General features: G+C 39.0%; 4 protein-coding genes across 4 annotated transcripts; 3 read left to right on the top strand and 1 right to left on the bottom strand.

Moving 5' to 3' along the window:
• Positions 1-11,849: 11,849 nt before the first annotated feature.
• J3458_001748 (uncharacterized protein) lies at positions 11,850-12,926 on the bottom strand (the record flags this gene model as incomplete). Its single annotated transcript, XM_066116899.1, has 1 exon — positions 11,850-12,926. The coding sequence occupies one exon, from the start codon at positions 12,924-12,926 to the stop codon at positions 11,850-11,852; it is 1,077 nt and encodes a 358-aa protein (XP_065978786.1).
• A 1,550-nt stretch (positions 12,927-14,476) lies between these two features.
• On the top strand, positions 14,477-15,712 carry J3458_001747 (uncharacterized protein; the record flags this gene model as incomplete). Its single annotated transcript, XM_066116898.1, has 3 exons — positions 14,477-14,556; positions 14,626-14,883; positions 14,971-15,712. The coding sequence occupies 3 exons, from the start codon at positions 14,477-14,479 to the stop codon at positions 15,710-15,712; spliced, it is 1,080 nt and encodes a 359-aa protein (XP_065978785.1).
• A 1,030-nt stretch (positions 15,713-16,742) lies between these two features.
• Positions 16,743-17,926, top strand: J3458_001746 (uncharacterized protein; the record flags this gene model as incomplete). The annotated part of the gene is made up of 3 exons (XM_007809410.2): positions 16,743-17,097; positions 17,152-17,704; positions 17,761-17,926. The coding sequence occupies 3 exons, from the start codon at positions 16,743-16,745 to the stop codon at positions 17,924-17,926; spliced, it is 1,074 nt and encodes a 357-aa protein (XP_007807601.2).
• A 2,368-nt stretch (positions 17,927-20,294) lies between these two features.
• J3458_001745 (uncharacterized protein) lies at positions 20,295-20,921 on the top strand (the record flags this gene model as incomplete). Its single annotated transcript, XM_066116897.1, has 4 exons — positions 20,295-20,473; positions 20,531-20,616; positions 20,678-20,734; positions 20,789-20,921. Exons 1-4 carry the CDS (start codon positions 20,405-20,407, stop codon positions 20,919-20,921), a joined length of 345 nt encoding a protein of 114 aa, XP_065978784.1. The 5' UTR covers positions 20,295-20,404.
• Between the last annotated feature and the right edge of the window lie 32 nt (positions 20,922-20,953).

Below are 20,953 nucleotides of genomic sequence, written 5' to 3'. Positions count from 1 at the left end.
TATACTGTATTGTATTGTATTGTATTGTAATATATTACAATACATTACAGGATACGAATACCTATAAATGTATTATAAGGCTATAAAATATCTAATATTATAAATAAATGCTTATATAAGCATATTATATATTAAAATAAAGCTAAAAATCACGTGATTTTAGATCTTTAAAAATTAACCTTAAAATGTGGATATTAAGCGAGATATTAAGCTTTAAAGTTATATCTTAAAATAAAAAGTAAGTAAAGCGGGGCGAATTTTCAATTGCTTATAACTTTTTAAGATAATAACTTATAGTAATAAAAAGTGACGCATTTTAAAGAGCTAATTTAGCTCTTTTTAATGATATAAAATTTTCCCTTATAACCCTTATAATTAGCCTTATAATCTTTAGTTTAAGAAAACAGGGGTTTTTTTTACTTATAATACATTTATAGGTATTTTAGTTATGTAATGTAATGTATTTAAATACAATACACGAAAATACAATACAATACAAAATACAATACATAATACACTTGTATTTACTATATTTGTAAGAGCTTTGTATAAGATTATTGTAACGGTGGCTTAGGTTCTAAGGCATAGTAGGTTTATTTCTTAGGAAGTAAGTTAGGTTAAATGCTATAAAGTAGCTTTTAAGCAGTATTATAATAAGGCCGTTAAGAGTATAACTCTTAATAATAAAACTATTACTTAAATTAATTAATAGAGATCTAGACTATTTAACTATAGGAATATCTTCTCCTTAAGTATTCGTCTATCTCTTTATTATAGACCTAAATCATTTAAATCGCCTAATAATCCTAATAATCCCGTCTTATTAAATTATTTATATAATCTAATAAGCTATCACGTGACTTAATGTCCTTATTAGTTAACAGCTATGTCTACCCTTACTAGTACGGCCTAGCTTCCCGTGTCTCGTATAGTAACGTTCGTAATATAATACCCCTTCTCTATTAGTCTTATCCTTAAGGCCATTAAAATAGGCCGGCTAAGGGCTTAGGTAATTTTCCCTTCTTTATCCTCCTCGTGTATTATTATATTAGCTAATCGTGTCTTAAGACCTTTCGTTTAATCCCGTAAACCTTCTCGTAAGATAAACGAGCGAAACGCTCTTCTTAAGTTAATAATTAGGAATCTAGTTAATATGCTCGCTTATTTCTTTTACTAAGATTAAGGCCTTTAGAATTATAAGGCGTTTAACGTAGACTCGTCCTGTTATTATAAGTGCATTCGTTTAAATAGGTCTTACTACGATATAAATCCTCTTACCTTATAGTAGTTACGTTGTATTAATATCTAATACTAGAAAGCTAAGTTTAAGTTAAAAGCTACTAAGAAAGAACTTAAAAAGGCGAGCGCTAAGGTGCGTTACTTACGAAAATAAAAGAAATTATAGTTTAAGAAAATAATACGTGCAATTACGCGTAGTATTAATAACGTTAAAGAGTTAGAACGTGTGAAACGTAAGAAAGCGAAATAGCTTTAAAAGGCTATAAGGGTTCTTTTTACTTCTTTTAAGAATCTAAATCCTACTTTAATTTATTCCTTAAATACTAAATTTAATATTAAGTCGTTAAATAGTGCTTAGGAGATTAATTAGGATGCGTTCCTTAGGAATAAAACTATTCAAGTAACGTTAAGTAATTCGTAAGATTTTTAGCTAGTTCCTAGGTGTTTTTAAAGTTTAAATATCCCTTTTATTTAACGAGATAATAACGATTCTTTATATCTCTTTATACTTTAAGTATTCATTTAACTTTATATTTGTTAATATCTTTTATTATAATGTTTATAGTAATTATAAATTTATCTAGTACTTTCTCTAATAGTAATATATAAAATATAAGATGGATTCTTATTCTATTTAATAATAATAGTTTATAGTTAATATTTAAGATTTTCCATTTAATAAGGAATAGTTTAATCTTCTTTTAGTTAAGTTTATCGCTAGGTTATTTAGTTTTAATGTTTTTACGAATAAGGTATACTTTATATCCCTCCTTTAGGATTAGCGCTAGTAATCTCTTTTTATTCGCGTAGTATTTTATTTAGTTCTATAAAAATATCTATTCCTATTATAAGTGTTTTTATATTTCTATTATTATTACTATATATACTATAGCTATTAGTGCGTTTACATTTTATACCGCGTATATCTTAATAATAGGGTTAAATCTATAGTTTACCCTAAACGGTAATATCTTTATATTATTAATTTCAAAGCTATTATAAGCCTATTATACTAATAGTAGCTATTCTATCCAATTATTCTATTAGTAGTTAACATAGCTTTACAAATATTATTTAAGTATTTAGTTTAAGATTTCTATTTACCCATTTAATTATAAGTGGAATGCCATTAATAAGCTTTATTTAATCTTTATAGTTTCTATAAGGCATTTCTAAAAGTTTAAGGTGAATAATTTATCGCGATCTAATATAAGCTTTATCGGTAATTTATGCTATATAATAACTATTTTAAAGAACATATATGTTAAGTTCTTAGTATTACTCGATTTCTTATATGGAATATAGTAGGCGTATTTTATAAGTTTATCTATAATAACTAAGATACTATCGTAAGCTACTCCTATTATAGGTTCTTTTAACTTTAGTAGTTTAACGATAAAGTCTATTATAACAGTTTACTATACTTTTTCAGGTAGTAATATTAGTTATAATTCTCCGTATAATGCGTGTCGCGCTAATTTTACTTTATTACACGTGTTACATTTCTTAATAACTTCTTATACTATTTTTTTACTTTTTAAAAAGTTATATAATCTTCTTAGCCTACTAATCGTTTTCCTTACACCCTAATATTCGTGTAATAGGTGCTCGTGTATTTCCTTAATAAGCTATTCTTAAAGTGTACTAGAAATATACTACCGTTTATTATATAAGAAGGTCTTGCCTTCCTTAAATAAATACGTTTTCATTTCCTAATTATTTAGATAGCTGTTATTATTAATGTATAATGCGATTTAATACATTTATATTTCATTTAGCTTAACTTACTAGGTTATATTAATTTCTTAGGTGCCTAGCATAAGATTCTTATTCTTAGTAGCGCGTAGTAAGGGTATATTACTTACTTACTCATTCGATTTTAAGTTCTCTCTTTAGCTAAGCGCGTTTACTCTTTCGTCTTTAAATCCTTTATAGTATATAATTTTAAAGTTATAATTTGTAAGGGTTTTATACTATTTAATTTATTATTTATTTAAATCCTTTATAGTTAAGAATAATGTGAGATTCTTATAGTTAATATAAACCTTAATTTAATGCTTTACTCCTATAAGATAGTGTCTTTATTCTTTAAAGCACTTAATAATAGCTATAAGTTCTTTATCGTAGATTCTATAATTAAGTTTAGGTTCATAGAGTTTCTTTAAGAAAAATGTAATTAAATGTAATCTTCCTTAATTATCTTATTATTTAAGCTATTCGCCTAGTATAAAGTTTAAGGCGTCTATTTTAAGCTTATAAGGTTTATTCTAATCATGTGCTTTTAATATAGTTTTTAACGTAATTAAATCTTTTATCTTCTAAAATACTATAGCTTTTAATTCGTTCCATTAAAAGCTAACTTCTTTCTTTATTAGGTTTATAAGAGGTTATAAAATGTCTTTATATTCGCTTAAGAACTTATAGTAGAAGTTTATAAATACTATAAATCCTTTAACTTCTTTTAGATTCTTTAGTGTAGGTTATTCCTTAATAGTTTTAATCTTATTTAAGCTTATTTATATTTCTTTATATATAAGCACGTACCCTAGAAAGTGTATAATATTCTAATAGAACTAGCATTTTAAGGCTTTAATTAAGAGTTTATTATTCTATAGAGTTTATAGTACCTTATATACATGTCGTTTATATTTCTTAAAGGTATTTAAATAAATAAGGATATTGTTAAGGTATATAACTATAAACACTCCTAGTTATTTTCGTACGATTATATTAATTATTCTTTAAAAGGTTACTAGTGCGTTAGTAAGCCTAAAAGGCATTACTAAATATTCGTAGTATCCTTTACTAGTTTAAAATACTATTATCCACTTATAGCCTTCTTTTATTCGTATAAGGTTATAGGCTCCTTTTAAGTTAAGTGTAGTAAACTATTTAGCTTTTCTAACTTTATCTTTAATTTCCGTTATAAGTAGTAATAAGTATTAATTCTTAATTATAATCTTATTTAAGTGTTAGTAATTAATATATAATTATAGTTTCCTATTCTTCTTTAATACCTATAAAATTAGGTATTCTATTAGGGACTTTAATAATTATATATATCCCTTTTATAATATATCCTTTAAATACTCCTTAAGCGCCTTATCTTACTTAAGGTTTTAAGGATAAATCTTATTAAACGTTAATTTAATATTAAGCTAAAGTTTAATCTCGTAGTTCTAGCGTAAATACTCTAGTAGTCCTATTTTTAGCTCTCTACTAAACAGCTTACTATACTTTAAGTATTTCTTAGGAATCTCTATTATCTTAGCTTTAAGCTCTCTAGCAATTACGTATATTTCTAAAGGCCTATTATAGTCTAAATAAGGTGCTCTTTATAGGCCGCTCTTTACTTTATAATTATATCCTAGTAAATTCTATTAAAGTTAGCTAGTTCTCTAATTAACTCGTAGATTACTCGCTTATAACTAGGGTATCCTTAATATAACATTATGTTTTAAGATTACTATAATATTTAGTGTAACTTAATATTTCGTGCCTTATATATTAACTAAAAGCTACGTAACTTTTATATTAACTACTTCTTAGCTATACTTTACCGTAATTCCTTCTATAATTATAAGTTAGTAAAGCTTATCTTTAGGTGTTTAAGGCAATTATAATCTATTAATGAGATTTAGTAAGATAAAATTTCCTTATACTTTGCTATTAATTATTACTTAAATCTTTCGTTCTATTATAGTTATATTAATTATAAGGTGTACTATACTATTAATATTTATAGTATATAAAGACCTATTAGATCTCCGTTAAGGAATCGGTCTTAATTACGATAATAGCTATCATTTCCTAATTTATTAATCCTATTCTTATATTATTCTTTAGCGCGTTATTCTAGGCGCTATTATTAGCGGTTATCTTTTAACGTATTATTAAAGCTTCCTTAATAATCGCTTAATCTACTATTTATATTAATTAAACTTAGGCTAAGTAAGTTACTTATAGTTATATAATTCCCTTTCTTCTTATATTATAAGGTTATAGCTTAGATAGTATATACGTTATTCTTAGCATAGTATAACTCCCCGTTTAATATCTTTAAATTAGTTTATCGTAATTTTAGTTATATTATAAGGGTTATTCTCCTTCCCTTTTATTCTCGTAGAAACCATTCGCTACCTTACTTACTATTAAGGTGCGTGTAGCAATTATTATCATAATAAAAGGTTTAATTAAGGAGTTTATATTTAATTTTAGGTTTATCTTTCTTAATTAAATAATTCTCTTCTTCTTAGATTCGTTCTAGTAAAGGTTTACTTTTTAGTAAGAGTGTCTAGTATTCCTAAAAGTTATTAGGTACTAGTTAGGTTTTAAATTCCTAATCTTTATCTAAACTAATATTATTTACTAACGTAAAGCTTTCTTTATTACTTACCACACTAAGATTTCACGTGGGTAAGTTTTCTTAGTTTACGGTATAAAGCTTTCTGCCTTTAGGAATTAGCTTCTATAGCTTCTTTAAGGCTTTACATTTATTCGTAAAGTGTCTAGTCTTATTATAATTATAATAAGTCTTCCCCTTTTTCTTATTTATAGTCTTAAGTTCTATAGGTCTAACGTGGTACCCGTATACTATTAATGTTTAGCGTAGCTTACTACTATTAGGTTTATTAAACCTAGCATATAATTCGAATTTCCTATAACTTTTTTCGTAATATCGCTCGTATAAACGGTTATTTACCTTAATAACTATTTTAATAAAGTTATTAAATAACTTAAAATAATCTTCTTAATAAATATTATCCTTTACTTCTTCTTTAAGTTCTTAATAGAAGACTTTTATTTTAGGTTTAGTATTCTAGTTAAGTTTTACTATAATACGTTTAAACTCCTTAACGTAATAAGCTATAAATCCGGTTTACTTAAGTTAAGTAAGCTATCGTATAGCTTCTTTATACTTATTAGGGTTTTTAAATATAGCGAGAAGTTATTCTTTAAAGGTTTTATAATTAAAGAAGATATAAATAACTTCCACTTTAGCTTTAGCTCTATACTTAAGATATACGCGAAGGGTTAGCTCCTACTATTCTATTACTTTCCTAGTTAAAAGGTTACTAATATAAAGAATCTATAACTTAGGTATTATATAGATTTTTTCGTTAACTTATAGGTAAGCTTAGGCTTATATAAGAAAGTTTCTTATATCACTCTTATAACTATTATATAATTTAAGCTTAAGGAATTTTAGTATATTATTATTATTAATAGAGAATATAAGTGTGAGATTTTAAACTATTATAAGTTTCTCTTCTTATATCTTAAGTTTCTCGTAGAGATTATTCTATTAGTTAAGAAGCTATTAATTCTGCTTCTTAAGCTTAGTAATCTTATTATAAAGGTACTTTATTATCTCCTTAAGGTTAATAGTCTTTCCACTTAAAGTAGATATCTTAGAAGTTATTACTACTTAAAGTTTTAAGGTAACTTATTAAATAGAATTAATTAAAATGTAATAGTAGCTTAGGTTTTAAGGTATAGTAGATTTATTTCTTAAAAAGTAAGTTAAGTTAAATGCTATAAAGTAGCTTTTAAGTAGTATTATAATAAGGCTATTAAGAGTATAACTCTTAATAATAAAACTATTACTTAGATTAATTAATAGAGATTTAGATTATCTAACTATAGGAATACCTCCTCCTTAAGTATCCGTTTATCTCTCTATTATAGACCTAAATTATTTAGATCGCCTAATAATCCTAATAATCCCGTCTCGTTAGATCATTTATATAATCTAATAAGCTATCACGTAACTTAATGTCCTTGTTAGTTAGCAGCTGTGCCTACCCTTACTAGTGCGGCCCAGCTTCCCGCGTCTCGTGCAGTAACGTTCGTAACAATTATATAATAGGAAAGTAAGTATACCTATTATTAATTCTATTATTTTATAAGGTATTATTAGTATAGGTTTTTAGAAATTAATTTCGTGGTTTATTAATTATTTCTATAAATCTAATATATTACTAGTCTTATTATCGTATTTTAATATATTATAAAACGAATAAGCGCTTATAGTTTTTTAGTCTCGTATAACTTTTATAAGAAGATATTCTATATAATTCTTTAGTAAAAGAATAAGTGTCTTTAAAGTTCTATTAAAAGCTTTAAAAGTCTTTTTATACTCTTTAGAAAAAGAGAAGTAATAATCGTATATTCTAGTTTATTTATAAGCGCTTAATTAATATATTTAGTCTCGTTTAATTTCGTTAAGTTTATAGTTCTAAGAATAGGGATTATTATTTTATTTTTTAAGCGTTTAACGTAGGTTCTAGGACTTCTTTAAAGTCTAATAAAGTAAAGCTATATTATAGCGTATTTAGCTATTATTTAAAGGCTTTTAAATCGTTTAAGTTTATAACTATAGAAAATAAACCTCTTTATATCCCTCTTTAAGTGTTTAAAAGGTATTTTAAAGTCCTCTTAAAATTAGAAGTTTAGATCGTTTATTCGCGTATATTTAGCCTTTATTTAATTACCTTCTTTAAGCTCTTATAGTCTTTTAAAGTGTAAGTATTATTCTATAACTTCTTTATAATCTTAATACTATAGCATTAAGTTCTTCTCTTATTTTATTTACATTAAGATTATTTCACGCCTTATAGTTCGTGTAATCTTTTATAAGTAGTTTATAGTTCTAGCTTTCTTTATAATCTTAATCCTATAGTTTTAATTTCTCGTAAAGGTTTATTCGCGTTATTCTTAGACCTCTAAATGTATTGTATTTTTTGTAGTTTTTACTATACTATATTATATTATATTGTAATGTAATATATTACAATACATTATAAGATAAGAATACCTATAAATGTATTATAAGGCTAAAAAATATCTAATATTATAAATAAATGTTTATATAAGCATATTATATATTAAAATAAAGCTAAAAATCACGTGATTTTAAATCTTCAAAAATTAGCTCTAAAATGTGGATATTAAGCGAGATATTAAGCTTTAAAGTTATGTCTTAATATAAAAAGTAAGTAAAGTGAGGCGAATTTTCAATTGCTTATAACTTTTTAATATGATAACTTATAATAGTAAAAAGTAGGTTATTTTAAAGAGCTAATTTAGCTCTTTTTAATGATATAAAATCTTCCCTTATAACCCTTATAATTAACCTTATAATTCTAAGTTAAAAAAACAAGGGTCTTTTTTACTTAAAATACATTTATAAGTATTTTCCTAATGTAATGTAATGTATTTAAATACAATACACGAAAATACAATACAATATAAAATACAATACACAATACACTTGTATTTACTATATTCGTAAGAGCTCTAGTTATTCTTAGCTTCGTATAAGTCTAGTAATCTTTTATAACTCGTTCTAAGCTTTATTTAAGTCTTAATATTATAATCTTAAGTTTTCGTAAGAATTAATTTATCTTATAATACTAGTAAGCTTTATAGTATTCGTTTAATAATAAGAGCTTATTTATATAGTATTATTAAGCGTTTAGCACTTATATTAAGTTAAGAAAGAAATAAAGAAAAGCATTAGAATTATAATAATCCTAGTCTTATTATTAAAATTATATAATAATTTAGGGTATTAATTATATTAATTTCTATTATTTCTTCTTATTTCTACCTAAAGTATCCCCCGTAGTATTACCTCTCTTTCCACCATGTAACGTGACTGAGTCCACTTTTCTCCCCAACAGGTCTTGGTGTTTTATGAATGGTGTGGGTTTCGTCCATAACTTTATGTGTAAATCCCTTACTAAAAATGGGTAAGCGCCATATTTATGCGTGTTGTGCAGTGTTTTCGGCCGGCTGACCTTTCCGAACCGGAGCCATCTCGTGCCGGCCAGTGTGGCTTGCTGGTGGCAGCCTGGACTCGCCGAAAATATCTCGAACCAGACATGGATGTTATTGTCAGCACTACAAACAGTTACTCCCACTTCCTTAGCTTTCCTCCAAGTTCCTGACTGTGATAATTACATTGAATTGCAGTTGCCGTTGAATCCCACACCCATTTCTCACTACTGAGCAAAACGTGTTTCGTGCTGCGAAAATTCCTCACCAACAGGCATCAAAAGTATCTAGGACCGGGACCAGACGGGCCATTCGTGACCAAACTCTGCGGTGTTCGGCTGCACCTCCTAAATCAGTCCACAGCTCCTGGCCTGCATTCGGACATTACATGGCATCCAACATGCTCAGCACGAGGAACGTACAATGGAACATGAATCAATACCATTAGTGGCATGTGGACAAGCCGCCGATGATACGGCAACACAGACGCCCAAGACGCAATTATTGGCGCAACACTTCGCGACCCCTCTAGCAGAATGCTCGAGGCTGCCTTCTAATCGCGTCTTCTACTCCTCTGCACAATGGACAGGCGATGGCACAACAATAATCACGGGATCTTCTGACAATTCTGTTTCGTCCTTTGTCCTGCCCGCAGATCTAATGGATTTCGACAGCGGCACTCGCCAATTGGAACCCCAGGCGAAAATCAAGTTGCCTGAACCAACTCAGGTCATAGCACCTGCTCCATTCTTCTCCCTGTCTGAAGCGGCTTCTCAAACATTCCTTGTCGGGTGTCGAGATCATCCACTGCATCTTTATCATGCTTTTCCGGATGATCCTCGCTCTGCACCTATCGGTCATTACAAGTTGATCAGGCACGAAACAGAGCAGTACATTGTACCAGCCTCACTGGTATGGCCGCATCCCGGCACTCACTTCATATGCGGTTCTGCCAACCGTCTGGACTATTTTGACGTATCACGTCACGGATCAGATGGACCTGTGTTAACAGTGCCTACCATCCCCTCCAAGAGGCATATCTCCAAGGGACACGGGGTGGGTATGAAAGGAACCGTTTCCGCTCTGGGTGTTTCACCCCCAAATGTCAATGGGCTCCCTCTTGTTGCTGCCGGCACGTGGACACGCTGGATGGGTTTGTACGATCTCCATCGCTCGGACGGTGCAGTTGCTAACTGGCGAATATCGGAATCCGATTTGCCGGGATCGTCAGACTCCTATGCCGGACAAGGAGTCGTCCAAGTGCTATGGAGTCCCTGCGGTCGCTACCTTATTATCAACGAACGACACTCGAATGGCTTATTGGTCTATGATATTCGGGGTTCGGGAAGGTTGCTCAGCATCTTGGCTGGCCGAAAAAACTTGTCGCAGCAGAGACTGAACTGTGACGTCTTTGCAGGCAGTCAACACGGGGATGGAGGTTTTGAGGTGTGGGCCGGCTCTCAAGATGGCTCTGTAATTGTTTGGGACCAAGTCGGACTGACTGCAGCAGAAACGCAGCCGTCCTGGAGTTGGAATCCTCATGATTCTCCGGTCTGTGCCTCAATTTTGCATAATAGCGGATCAGTCATCGCCACCTGTTCTGGGGGATGGGAGCATTCCGATATTAAAGATGAATATGATGCAGTCGACGCACACGCTGGGCAGGGATGGAGCTGCAAAATTCTGGATGAATCAAGTCTGAAAATTTGGTCTTTCGGTGGCGGTGTGGTAGGATGACGTGACACGACGTGAAATCTTCACGGGTATCCTGGCAAAGGCTATTGCCAAATACAGGGCAAGAGAATCGACATTAGTAATGACTGGACCTTGTGAAAAATCAGCTCATGGGTGTCCGAAACTATCGACTAGGTGTTTACGGATTAGCAAGCACGGTGTAGAAAATGTTGAACATACGACCCCAGTCGGAATTGCCAACACAATACCCTCATTGAAAGATACTCTGGATGCAGGTTCATGCAGACGGAGGAAATATAAACTGCGCTTGAGTTCTATCAGAGACCACAATTAGTGAGGTTTAACACCTGTGCCTTATCAGCTCATCGTCACGACGACATGGTGCACTACAACCAGCAACATAGCTCCGGTTCACTTTGGCTATCTTGTTTATGATGATCAAGTCATCCACATAGTTGGGCAACCGATCTCAAATCCACAAGCAAGGGACTTATGACGGTTGGCAAAACTTTTGGGCCCCTTGACGATGAAACCATAGCTCGCGCACCGGATTTTGTCTTCCACCATTTCGGACTGACCTGTGACCTCGCGCATCTTCTGACCGGCGCTATTGCGATTGTGCCTACTACGACTGTTGACGAATGCCCAGAGCTGGATTGCCTCTTGATAGAAGGGCGAAATCCTGCATATTTTGAATTGCATCCGCAATACGCCGGCTTCGTCCGTCGCCATGTAGCTGCAGGTAAGCTGGTTTCCTCACCTGCACTGGAGCGACAGTCCTTGCCTCCACGGACGTCCTGGATGGCAACTGTCAATGACACCGAATACGAATTGGTGAAGAAATGTTCCCCGCTTGTTAACTGAACAAGGAAGAAGGAATGGGTTATTGATGGGACAGTGAAAAGGCGCTTTCTCTTGATTACGAGCCAAAGTCATGAACGGGTTATCTGCGGTGATGCCCAGGAGGTATCATGGGAGCGGCAAGAAGATAGCTACGCATGTATTTTCATATTATGAGATGAATTTGTTGGTGTTTTGATGGAAAAAAGGCAGCTTTTCTAGGCAGCAGCCGGCAGCTCTTTTTTTGCTAGAAAAACACCAAGCTGGCTAGATACCCCGCTAATTTGAACCCTTTTTTAACCTTCAACATTTTCCCCGAAATTTGAAGCTATCCACGCTTGTTTTAACTCCTTTGTTGGAAGAGAATTCCACAATACTGGATTCCTTGGGTTTTTCTGAAGCCATGAAAGAACTTGAACCGATAAGGATAGCCCGAATTCCTCACCCAATTTATGGGCATCTTTGCAAGCCCTTTCCAGGTGATCCGCGCCTTCTAACTGTGGATTAGAGCTAATGATGTGATTTCGGGGCCGCTTAGCAAGCTCATGAATAGCTTCAGACATTGCTAACATTAAATCTGTTTGTAGGGATGATGCCTTTCTCTTTCGAAGACTCCCTGGCAGTGTGTTTGGCTGTATTTCGCTAGCTAACGAGCTTTGCGGCGTCCTTCGCGAAGGATTCGAGGGCCCTGTTGGCGTTGAAGCCTCACCAGTATCGCTGGTATCGTCGGATTCGTTTATCAATAACGCCTGTGCCGAATTTATTATATCCCCTTGAGAAGGGCCTTCCTCGAGAAAATCATCAATACTATTAGAGCCACTAGTCTTCACGGTATTTGTATGATTAACCCTGGCTTGTATTGTCTCTTGGCTTTCAAGAAAATTATCCTGGCTATTATCTGCTTCCATTTGACGATCGACAGATATAAATCCTTTAGTCTCGTGGGCTTCGGTTATGAATTGGCCGGTGGGAGTCTCATTGGAAAAAATCTCAAGCCATTCGTCATAATCAATTACATCATTCGTTAATAATGGCTGTGAAGTAACCACCCGACCGCATTTTGGGTACTTTGACCGAATCAAATCAATGTTTTGCTCGCTTAAACACAGCTTTTTCGTTTCGGTATCGTACGTTGTGCCAGACCGGTCGGCAGCATCACGAAATGCTTTCCAAAAAGTTCGTAAATGATTGTGCTTATTCTCCAGCATTTTCACAGTCCAAACTTCATGTGGAAACTTCTCTTGCATTTCCTTAACTAATGACTTGCATAGGTCTCGAAATGCGGGTTTTTTTACACTCGAAAGAAGGTTATTCCGCCGGGCCTCTAGCAATAACTCGAGAAAATACAGCGTTGTTAATTTGGTCCAGGGCATAATGAGTTATCAAGGAATGATAAAAAGGTCAGTATGGTCGCTGATACCGTTGAACAAAGAGATATACCTGCTAAAAGCTGTAATCAGGTCAATAACGTTATTGCGTTATGGCCTTCCACGATGCGCCCGACCTTGCTGACGAGAAAAACACCACAAAGGCGGTGAAAAATATCGCTGGCAAGGATCAACCGAAGACCAGTGGAGGTCGACACGAGGGGAATATCCCCTTAAAATTTAGTGGCGCAAGTCTCTTCGTCAGCCGGCTGACCGTCAGCCGCGGTTTATAGGATCAGGGCCTTATCCTAGGGCAGGAGCTAGTCACGTCATACGGGCGGTATTGCATGGTCAGTGCCGACTGGGGCGTGTGAGTCAAGAAATTGTGTGTTGCTGGATCGCTCTATCCCAACTCCCAACTCGCGACGCAAAGGAAACCAGGTCCTGTTCTGAACTAGCACTGAGGATATCAGTGGACAGAGTAATCGTGCGGGTGATGTTGGATGGCTAGAACTGGCGTGCTTCCCACTTTAGGTAGGACCCTTGTACCAGACCGCACTTGCTTATACCTTTGAATGTGCGCAGGTGCCATTTTTGTAACGACCAAGGATGCTGACAAACTAGAGATATTAAATTAAAAGGCACTTAAGTTACCTCAGAATTTATGTGATAAAAAAAGTATTCTTAATCCTATATATGTAAGAAGTTACCGTCACACAAGGAAGCTAAGTATCGCAGAAAAGCGGAGTAGATACATAACAGGCAACCTGCGCACATTCCAAGGGATGGTAAGAAAGAACCCCCCCGACCCGGCCAAAGACCACTCGGACCGCCTGAGCCGCCGCAGCACCAGTCATCCTGCCAAGGACAGCCGCGAGCCCACGACGGATCCACACGACAACGTCGGCGCGATCAGGCAGGTGGGTCCTGACACCTGCTCCTGCCTCCTGCGTCACATCCCCTCAGGTGCTTGTTTGGTGCTTCATACCTTAGATGTCCAGGTCCACGGCCGCCTCTGCCCTTCACTCGTCCTTGGCCGAGTGGCTGCGAGCCTGTACTGTATGTCCGTCTGGATGTCACCTCAACCCGATCCATATCCCCATATCAATCTTACTCCTCCAACTTCGAGCCTCACCAGCTGACCGACTCCACCATTCGCAAGCTTCAACAGCTTCCGGCTCAGTTGTCGCCCACTGCACAGGCTGCTTCCGAATTATTGCTGCCTCTGGATCTATTCCTCGGCCTCACGCTTACCCGCACCATTTTCCTTGATCCTGTTTCATCCCTCGCCCTAATCTCACAGACAAACATGTTTTCGTGCTGCCTTGACGCGTTCTGTTCGTTGGTATAACTCGCCTTGTACTTGGACCTAGCCGATTTCAAGGTTCAAGACATCCGAAAACTACTGCGTTTTGGTTTGCTTGAACATCCTATGCAACAGTCAATGTCTAGAGTTGCGCATTGCCTTCTCACATATCAACCCGACGCGAAGCAACAGAAACAATCCGACACGTCGCGAAATATTATCTCCTCTATGCGAAGGTCGGATGGCCATTATGGATTCTCTACTTTCGTATAGGTATTCTGAATGCGAGGCGCTCAAGGATCCCTCTTATCTCGAACTTGTAATATCTATGTATGTTACACTACCCTGTCCTTCAGCCTGCCCTAGGTCGAAAGTTACTGACATGCAGTCCTACAATAGCCTCATTTTAGTTGGCCTCTTAATATCATATCTTCCACAACATTATCGAATCATTTCCCGAGGAACGGCGGAAGGTATCTCCCCCTACTTTGTTCTGCTTGGAACTACGTCCGCCACCTCGGGCTTTGCCAACATCTTGACTGTTCCGCAGTCCAGGGCTGCTATAGGATGTTGCAAAGAATTAGAGGCATTTCAGTGCACTGCTGGATTATTGGGCGTTGCTCAGCTTGGTACGCAGTGGGTCTGTTTCACTCTCATGTATGTGTAATTCATCCTGCGTTTTTTTGGTGTTCTTGCTCTGGTCACTTGACTAAGTTTGCTTTATTGACCCAATGAGGGCTCTAGACTCGTTCTATTCCTTATATTCTTTCGATACCGAGATGCGACTATACCTTCTGAGGATCTTGCGGGAGAATCTCCAAAATGGCAGACCGCGGTTGGTGTTGGCCTCGCCTGCGTCGTGCACGGCCTGCTGGTTGTCATCATAACTGGCGTCTTTACAATTGCTTTGCCGAACCATATGACAGCCTGGGCAAACTTCTTGGGGGTTATGGCTACAGCGTTGGCAGCAATTCAATACTTTCCGCAGATTTGGACCACGTACCACTTGAAACATGTTGGGAGTTTGAGCATTCCGATGATGTGCATCCAGACTCCGGGAGGCCTCTTATTTGCCGCAAGTCTCTACGCCAGGCTTGGTCCAAAAGGGTGGAGTACATGGGCAATTTATCTCTTGACAGCCATCATGCAAGGCTGCGTCTTAGTACTTGGCATCTACTACGAGATGGCGGCGCGACATCATGAACGCCAACAGTCGAATCAAAATGTCGACGCCACGTACTCCTCCCTACAGAACTCAGCGCCACCGCGACCTTCACTGGCAAGCAGGACTTATTCCGAGGGATGGGAACGAGGCTTGCCAGGCCCTTTCACGGGGCATCCGGAGCGATACGCCGAAACTGAAGAAGACTTGGACGATATTCAGGAGCGAGAGCAAAGAGCTATCGAACGGGAGAATCAGCCTTTATTACGCCCCGGTGGCATTGGAAATCCTCGAAAGAATTATCGAACTACCAAGAAACGCTAGGAAAACTGGGTTCTAGACTGTATGCAGGGGAATTTGCGGGTTGTCCTTTGGTCGTTCTCTTGTAATAATTGCTCCTGTTTATGGGCATGCGCATTCCCGAGAAGACAAAACGGAAGAGAGAATGCATTGTGTTGTTGTTCACTAGATCCAGGAAACTGCGTTCTCTCGTTTGCTAATCTTACTGGAGATATGGGGCATCTGCATCAGCCAAGCTTCTGCCACGGGAAGAAAGGATGGCTTTGTACCGCCTCTGACGTGACTGGCGAGATTGGTCATAAAGAGGCAGGAGCTCAGCCTACAATAGAGTCAGTTTGATCGGTTATAAGTATTTATGCATGTTGCTTAAACTGCTCATGTGAGGTCTGTCTGGCTCGTGACATGACGATTGGACAGGGGTATCACATTGCTTCGGCGGGGCATGCTTTAAGTGCTTGCATCTCACTTTCCGACTCTAGGAGGATGCTTTTGGTATGTACTCCGTACTGAAGCAGATATAGTATTGTCGCCCAGTTCGGAGGGCTCCTGCCCTGATCTTTGAGCGGACTGAGAGTATGGCGGAACACAATTCGTGGCTGTCAGAACGCTGGAGCCATGAGGTGACGGTGGTGTGTCGCCGAAAAGGCACTCGGCCAAACACTTGCATTGCACAACGTTGAGCGGCGATAGCAGATTTCTGGGGTGCAGCCTCAAGCTTCCACGGCCCATCTCTGGCCTATTGTTGGCCTATCCGTAGCCGATCCTAGCCTATCGCAGAGCGCGTTCTACCTCGTGGGCCCCACCGTCGAGTCACAGCATCGCAGTGACAACCTACTTTAGGATGCGCCCGCCCCTCCATTGATACCACGACGACATTCTCACGTTGGTTGCAGCCTGGAGCGTATCAGCAATCAACATTGAAGACGACATATGCCGGCTCTAGGAGTCACTTCTGACGAAGATTGAACGCTTATCTGCACTGTCCCTCGAATTGGTACATTGATTCGCTCTTTGCGCACGACTCTCTCTCTGTATCTCTCTCCCCCCTATCTCCATGGCCATATACAGTGCAGTTCCTCCACCAGAGGAACACACCAACATTCCTGTCCATTTGCAGTCAGCGTCCACGCCTGTCACAAATGGCGCCATCGACATTAATGCATGGACCATATCTGCACTGCAATCTTTGAGCGTGTCCCCAGTTGCGCGTGGGACTGGTACTCCGTTGTCTATCCCACTCGACAATGAAGCAACCACACAGAAGCAGACGCGTGTCGTCGCACTCAACGAGGCTGGAGGTGAAAATGCGCTCCCACGTCGACCGCCGTCGAGGCGTGACAGCATGAAGCGCCGAGATGAATTGCTCAAGGGTAAGGAAGGGAGTCGCCAGCGTCGGCGATGGGAAAATGGTAATTCTTTGTCTCGTGATTGCGGTTGAATCCGCTGCTTACCACACTGTCTAGACCGGCTTGTTGGTGTTCCCAACGCCCAGCCACCGTTGGCTGCAGATTGGGAGGTTCGGCCGACACATCCAGTTCAACGAGTTCCGTATCAACTCGCCCAATTCTGGGACCGAGGCCTCCGACAGAGAGTTGAAGAGAAAACAACCAAGCTTCAAGCCGTTCGCAAGAAGCAACAACTCAAAACTGGAAGTGCTACCGGCCTAAGCGTTGGTGAAGTTCCCCGAGACCTACGGGAGATAGCGAAACGCACTCCGGCCATCCGGAGTTGGGTCCACGCAATAGAGGATCCTGTCAGGCAGTTTCTTTTCGAAGAGCAGGACCGGCGTTTGGAGTCGGCACGACGACAGCGTGGAAGCGATGAGATCTCTAACGAATCTGAGCTGGACTCGGACGATGAGGAAATTGTCTTCGTAGGTAGAGACAGTGCTATGCGAGAGTTGCGTGAGAAGAAGGAGGCTCGACATTGCAGGGCCCAGAGGACAGCTCCCCAGGAGACGGTCGATTCTGGCCTTGTATTTGACTCCTTTGGTGAGGGCGAAAGTGCGGCTTTCAAGTAAGGAGCAATTGAATTTCTACGTGGCACGGCGTGGTACTAATAATGACATTCAGGCGCTGGCTGGCCCACGCCATATCCGATTACTACGGCCTTGCATCGAGGTCTATGGCCCCAACCAACACATCATGTCGAGTCGTATACATCGGTCTGAAGCAAATTCACCAAGTCGATGGGTCGTGGGCAAAGAAACTACCTCGACCATTGTGGGAGATGTGTTGAATAGCTTTGTATTTGTTTGGTCTTGTTCTTTCTATCTCTTTTGAATCTAGACATAATTTGGACACATCATAGAAAACAGGCGCTCTCGCAAACGTAGCCTTTTTGTAGGGTTGACAGAAGCGTCGGTCAAACCTACCGGACCGGCAGCGTTGAGAATAGACATTCATTGCCATCTAGTCGCTAATTTATGGGTCATGAACACCGTCTTGGCTTTTTGATCCTTGGCTCGAGTCTGCAGTCCAGGATAGATGCCGCACGTCACACAATTCGTTCAGGCAAGTCTGAATCCTGGATTGGACACGGGCAATTTTGGCTGAGCCCAAGGACTTGTGGCTTTTAAATGTGTTTCAGCCCTGCGGAAATGGAGTCGCTGGAAATTCGAGATTGGAGTTCGCTAGGGTCAGGGTTCATAAGGTGTATCGTAAACACAACCAGATTGAGGGATAATTGTCGGTTCTGACTGCCCGTGTCATGGAGGTGATTGTTCCCAAGTTTTACTCTTCGAGAGTTTGGCTCAGGGTTCTGTACATTGCCCGCGCCTCAAATCTGATGCATGCGTCCAATAGCTCTAGAGTTCGCGACAGGATCGCCAGAAATGACCATGGAAGCTACGAAAGCCAGGAACGCCATTTCTCTGAGCTCACGGTTGTCGCAACACTCGGCAGGCTGTGACAACTGTCGACGTGCTCCAAGTTTGGGGCGGGGAAGAGATCTTCATGCGAATCGTACGAAAGGGGCTGACTGGTGTATAGCCATGGAAGCCAAGGTCCAAGACATGGGGATGGCTCGTTCTTTCCTTCACGGAGACGTAGCCAGTGATATCCAGTGATGATGGATGACCTCGATGTGTTGACACGCAGCAAGCTGTTGCGTTGCTGCAGTGCAAAGTCACACTAGGTCATATAGTTTTTGACATGTTATATGTCACCTTCCCCCCCTCACGGGCACATAGCACAAGTGATATTTTGCATGTGCTGCCTTATGGCCAGTTCGGCATGCGTGTCAGCCGTGGTCTGTCGGTCTTGTTTGCCGCAGCCCGGATTTGGCTGGGTCTGAAGGGACATGGAGGTCCTCTGTCTTGGCCCCCGAAATGTGCAGCAAGCACTTGAGGACTTACAAAACGGCACACAAAACGGCAGGGGACTGTTTCGAAATGTCTACTCGTTATGCTATCGTGGTTTGGCAGATGGACTTTTTTCTACAACAGCTGTGACTCGCCCAAGACGTGAGCCGACCAATGTTCAATGCATTTGTAGGATGGTAGGTGTCGATGAAGCAACAACAACTTGTGTACAAGCATTTTTGTGCTATTCTGAGATCGCCATGTACGTTACATACAGATGCATAAATCCTCGACAGTCCGGATATTTACTGCACGGAGACATGTTCAAACCTACAAAACAGTTGTGTCAAGCCAGCAAGAACGTCACATCGTCTTATCCTCGTCCAATATCTTCCCTGAGTTAGGTGACAATCCTACTTGGCCCTTGAGCCTTCGTTGAGGTGTATGCCAGTCATGCTAAGGGGGCGTCTGCCAGGGAAATCTGGCTGTCTGGCTTGAACCCGGCCCTTGAATAACATCTGGGCGATGATTTGAGACTGCAGTCTTTTGAAGTAGAATAAAACATACAATATATACGACTCTAACCCTTTGCTAGATTCGAATAGCACAATGGACGTCGCTGTCGGCGTCCAACCCGAAGATATTAATCGCCGCATATACGGGGAGAATACAATGCATCGAGAAATTAAGCTCGGGTGAAATAGGTTGATCGAGGACCAACTGCCGGGTCGTTGTTCATTCGCGCCTCATATGGCACCAACCATGTCGACACTTAGAAGCGACAGTGCAAAAAGAATCAATGGCGTGTGCTGGGACATCTTTTTCGCGTTTACTTCCTCCAATCTCGATGCCGGCAAAGGTTCCGAAGGAGCCCATTTTCTTTTTCCCCTCCTAGCAACATTCCGTAGCAGCTTTTCTAAATCACGAATTGCTTCTTGACCCTCCTTCACGCCCCGAATTGTACTGCTCCCGTGTAAATCGAACCGGCTGCCGGGCCGCTGATCCCAATATGTAAGCCACAGTCTTGGTCTCAGACCTGCAGCAGCCTTGGAACATTCAATTTCGTACGGCGCAAGAGGCAGGATGGTATCGTCCCAGCGTGCCGCGTGATCGGCATGTACTTGGCCAAAGTAGGTGAATCATATCGTCCCCTTTTTCAGAATGGTGTTGCTACCGCTATCCGTACGCTAATTGAAAAAAATTTCTCGAATTCTTGGAACGGAAGGTTGTCGTAGTCATTGAGTGACACACTGCGTGGCTGGGAGCTGATGTGCCAAACACTGGTTTTTCCAACTTCGTAGTGCTCTTTGTTTGCTATAAGAGCCTGTGATACCTTTTCTTCTGCCACCATGGAAAAAATTCGCTAAAAACTGAACAACGTGTTGCCACTTGATACCTAGACCCGGCTGCCCGTCATGCGCTTCCAGGTTTTCGCGACTGGCGCGATGTTTTCTGTGGCGGTGAACGCTCTAGTTGTAGAGAAGGCAAGCGCAGCTCATGAACTTGACTGAATAACAGGACGATTCCCTGATTCGCAGCAGGCAACCGTGTATTCTAAGGAGAGATGCCAAGGCAAAGCGTATACGATCAAACCAGATGACAAATGCACCCTCTTGCCCGAAGACTTGTACGTGCAGTGAAAAGCGACTCCTGTTGACACAGTGGCAGCTAATGGATAATAATATTAGGACAGGAAAAGTCAACGGTGCCAAGGTCCCAGAGGGCGTCGTGTGTGATTTCTACATGTGAGTCTGTTACCTTCTCCCTTGTACGGTGGGCGAGCTGACGCTAGAGTGTAGTGATAAGAAATGCAATGAACCCCTTTGGATTGGGATGGAGGATCCTGGAACATGTAACTTCAGTGAGCTGGAAATTGGGAATCAGGCAAGAAGCATTCATTGCTATGATGATACCGAGCGAGGGGAGGTATGAGTGCTTCCTGATCACAGGGTCAGCTAGTACGG

The sequence above is a fragment of the Metarhizium acridum genome (genome assembly GCF_019434415.1).
Source record: "Metarhizium acridum strain ARSEF 324 chromosome Unknown scaffold_1, whole genome shotgun sequence".
NCBI classification, from domain to species: Eukaryota; Fungi; Ascomycota; class Sordariomycetes; order Hypocreales; family Clavicipitaceae; genus Metarhizium; species Metarhizium acridum.
The sequence above is the reverse complement of the archived record's forward strand: the minus strand, read 5'-3'. Positions and strand labels throughout refer to the sequence as shown.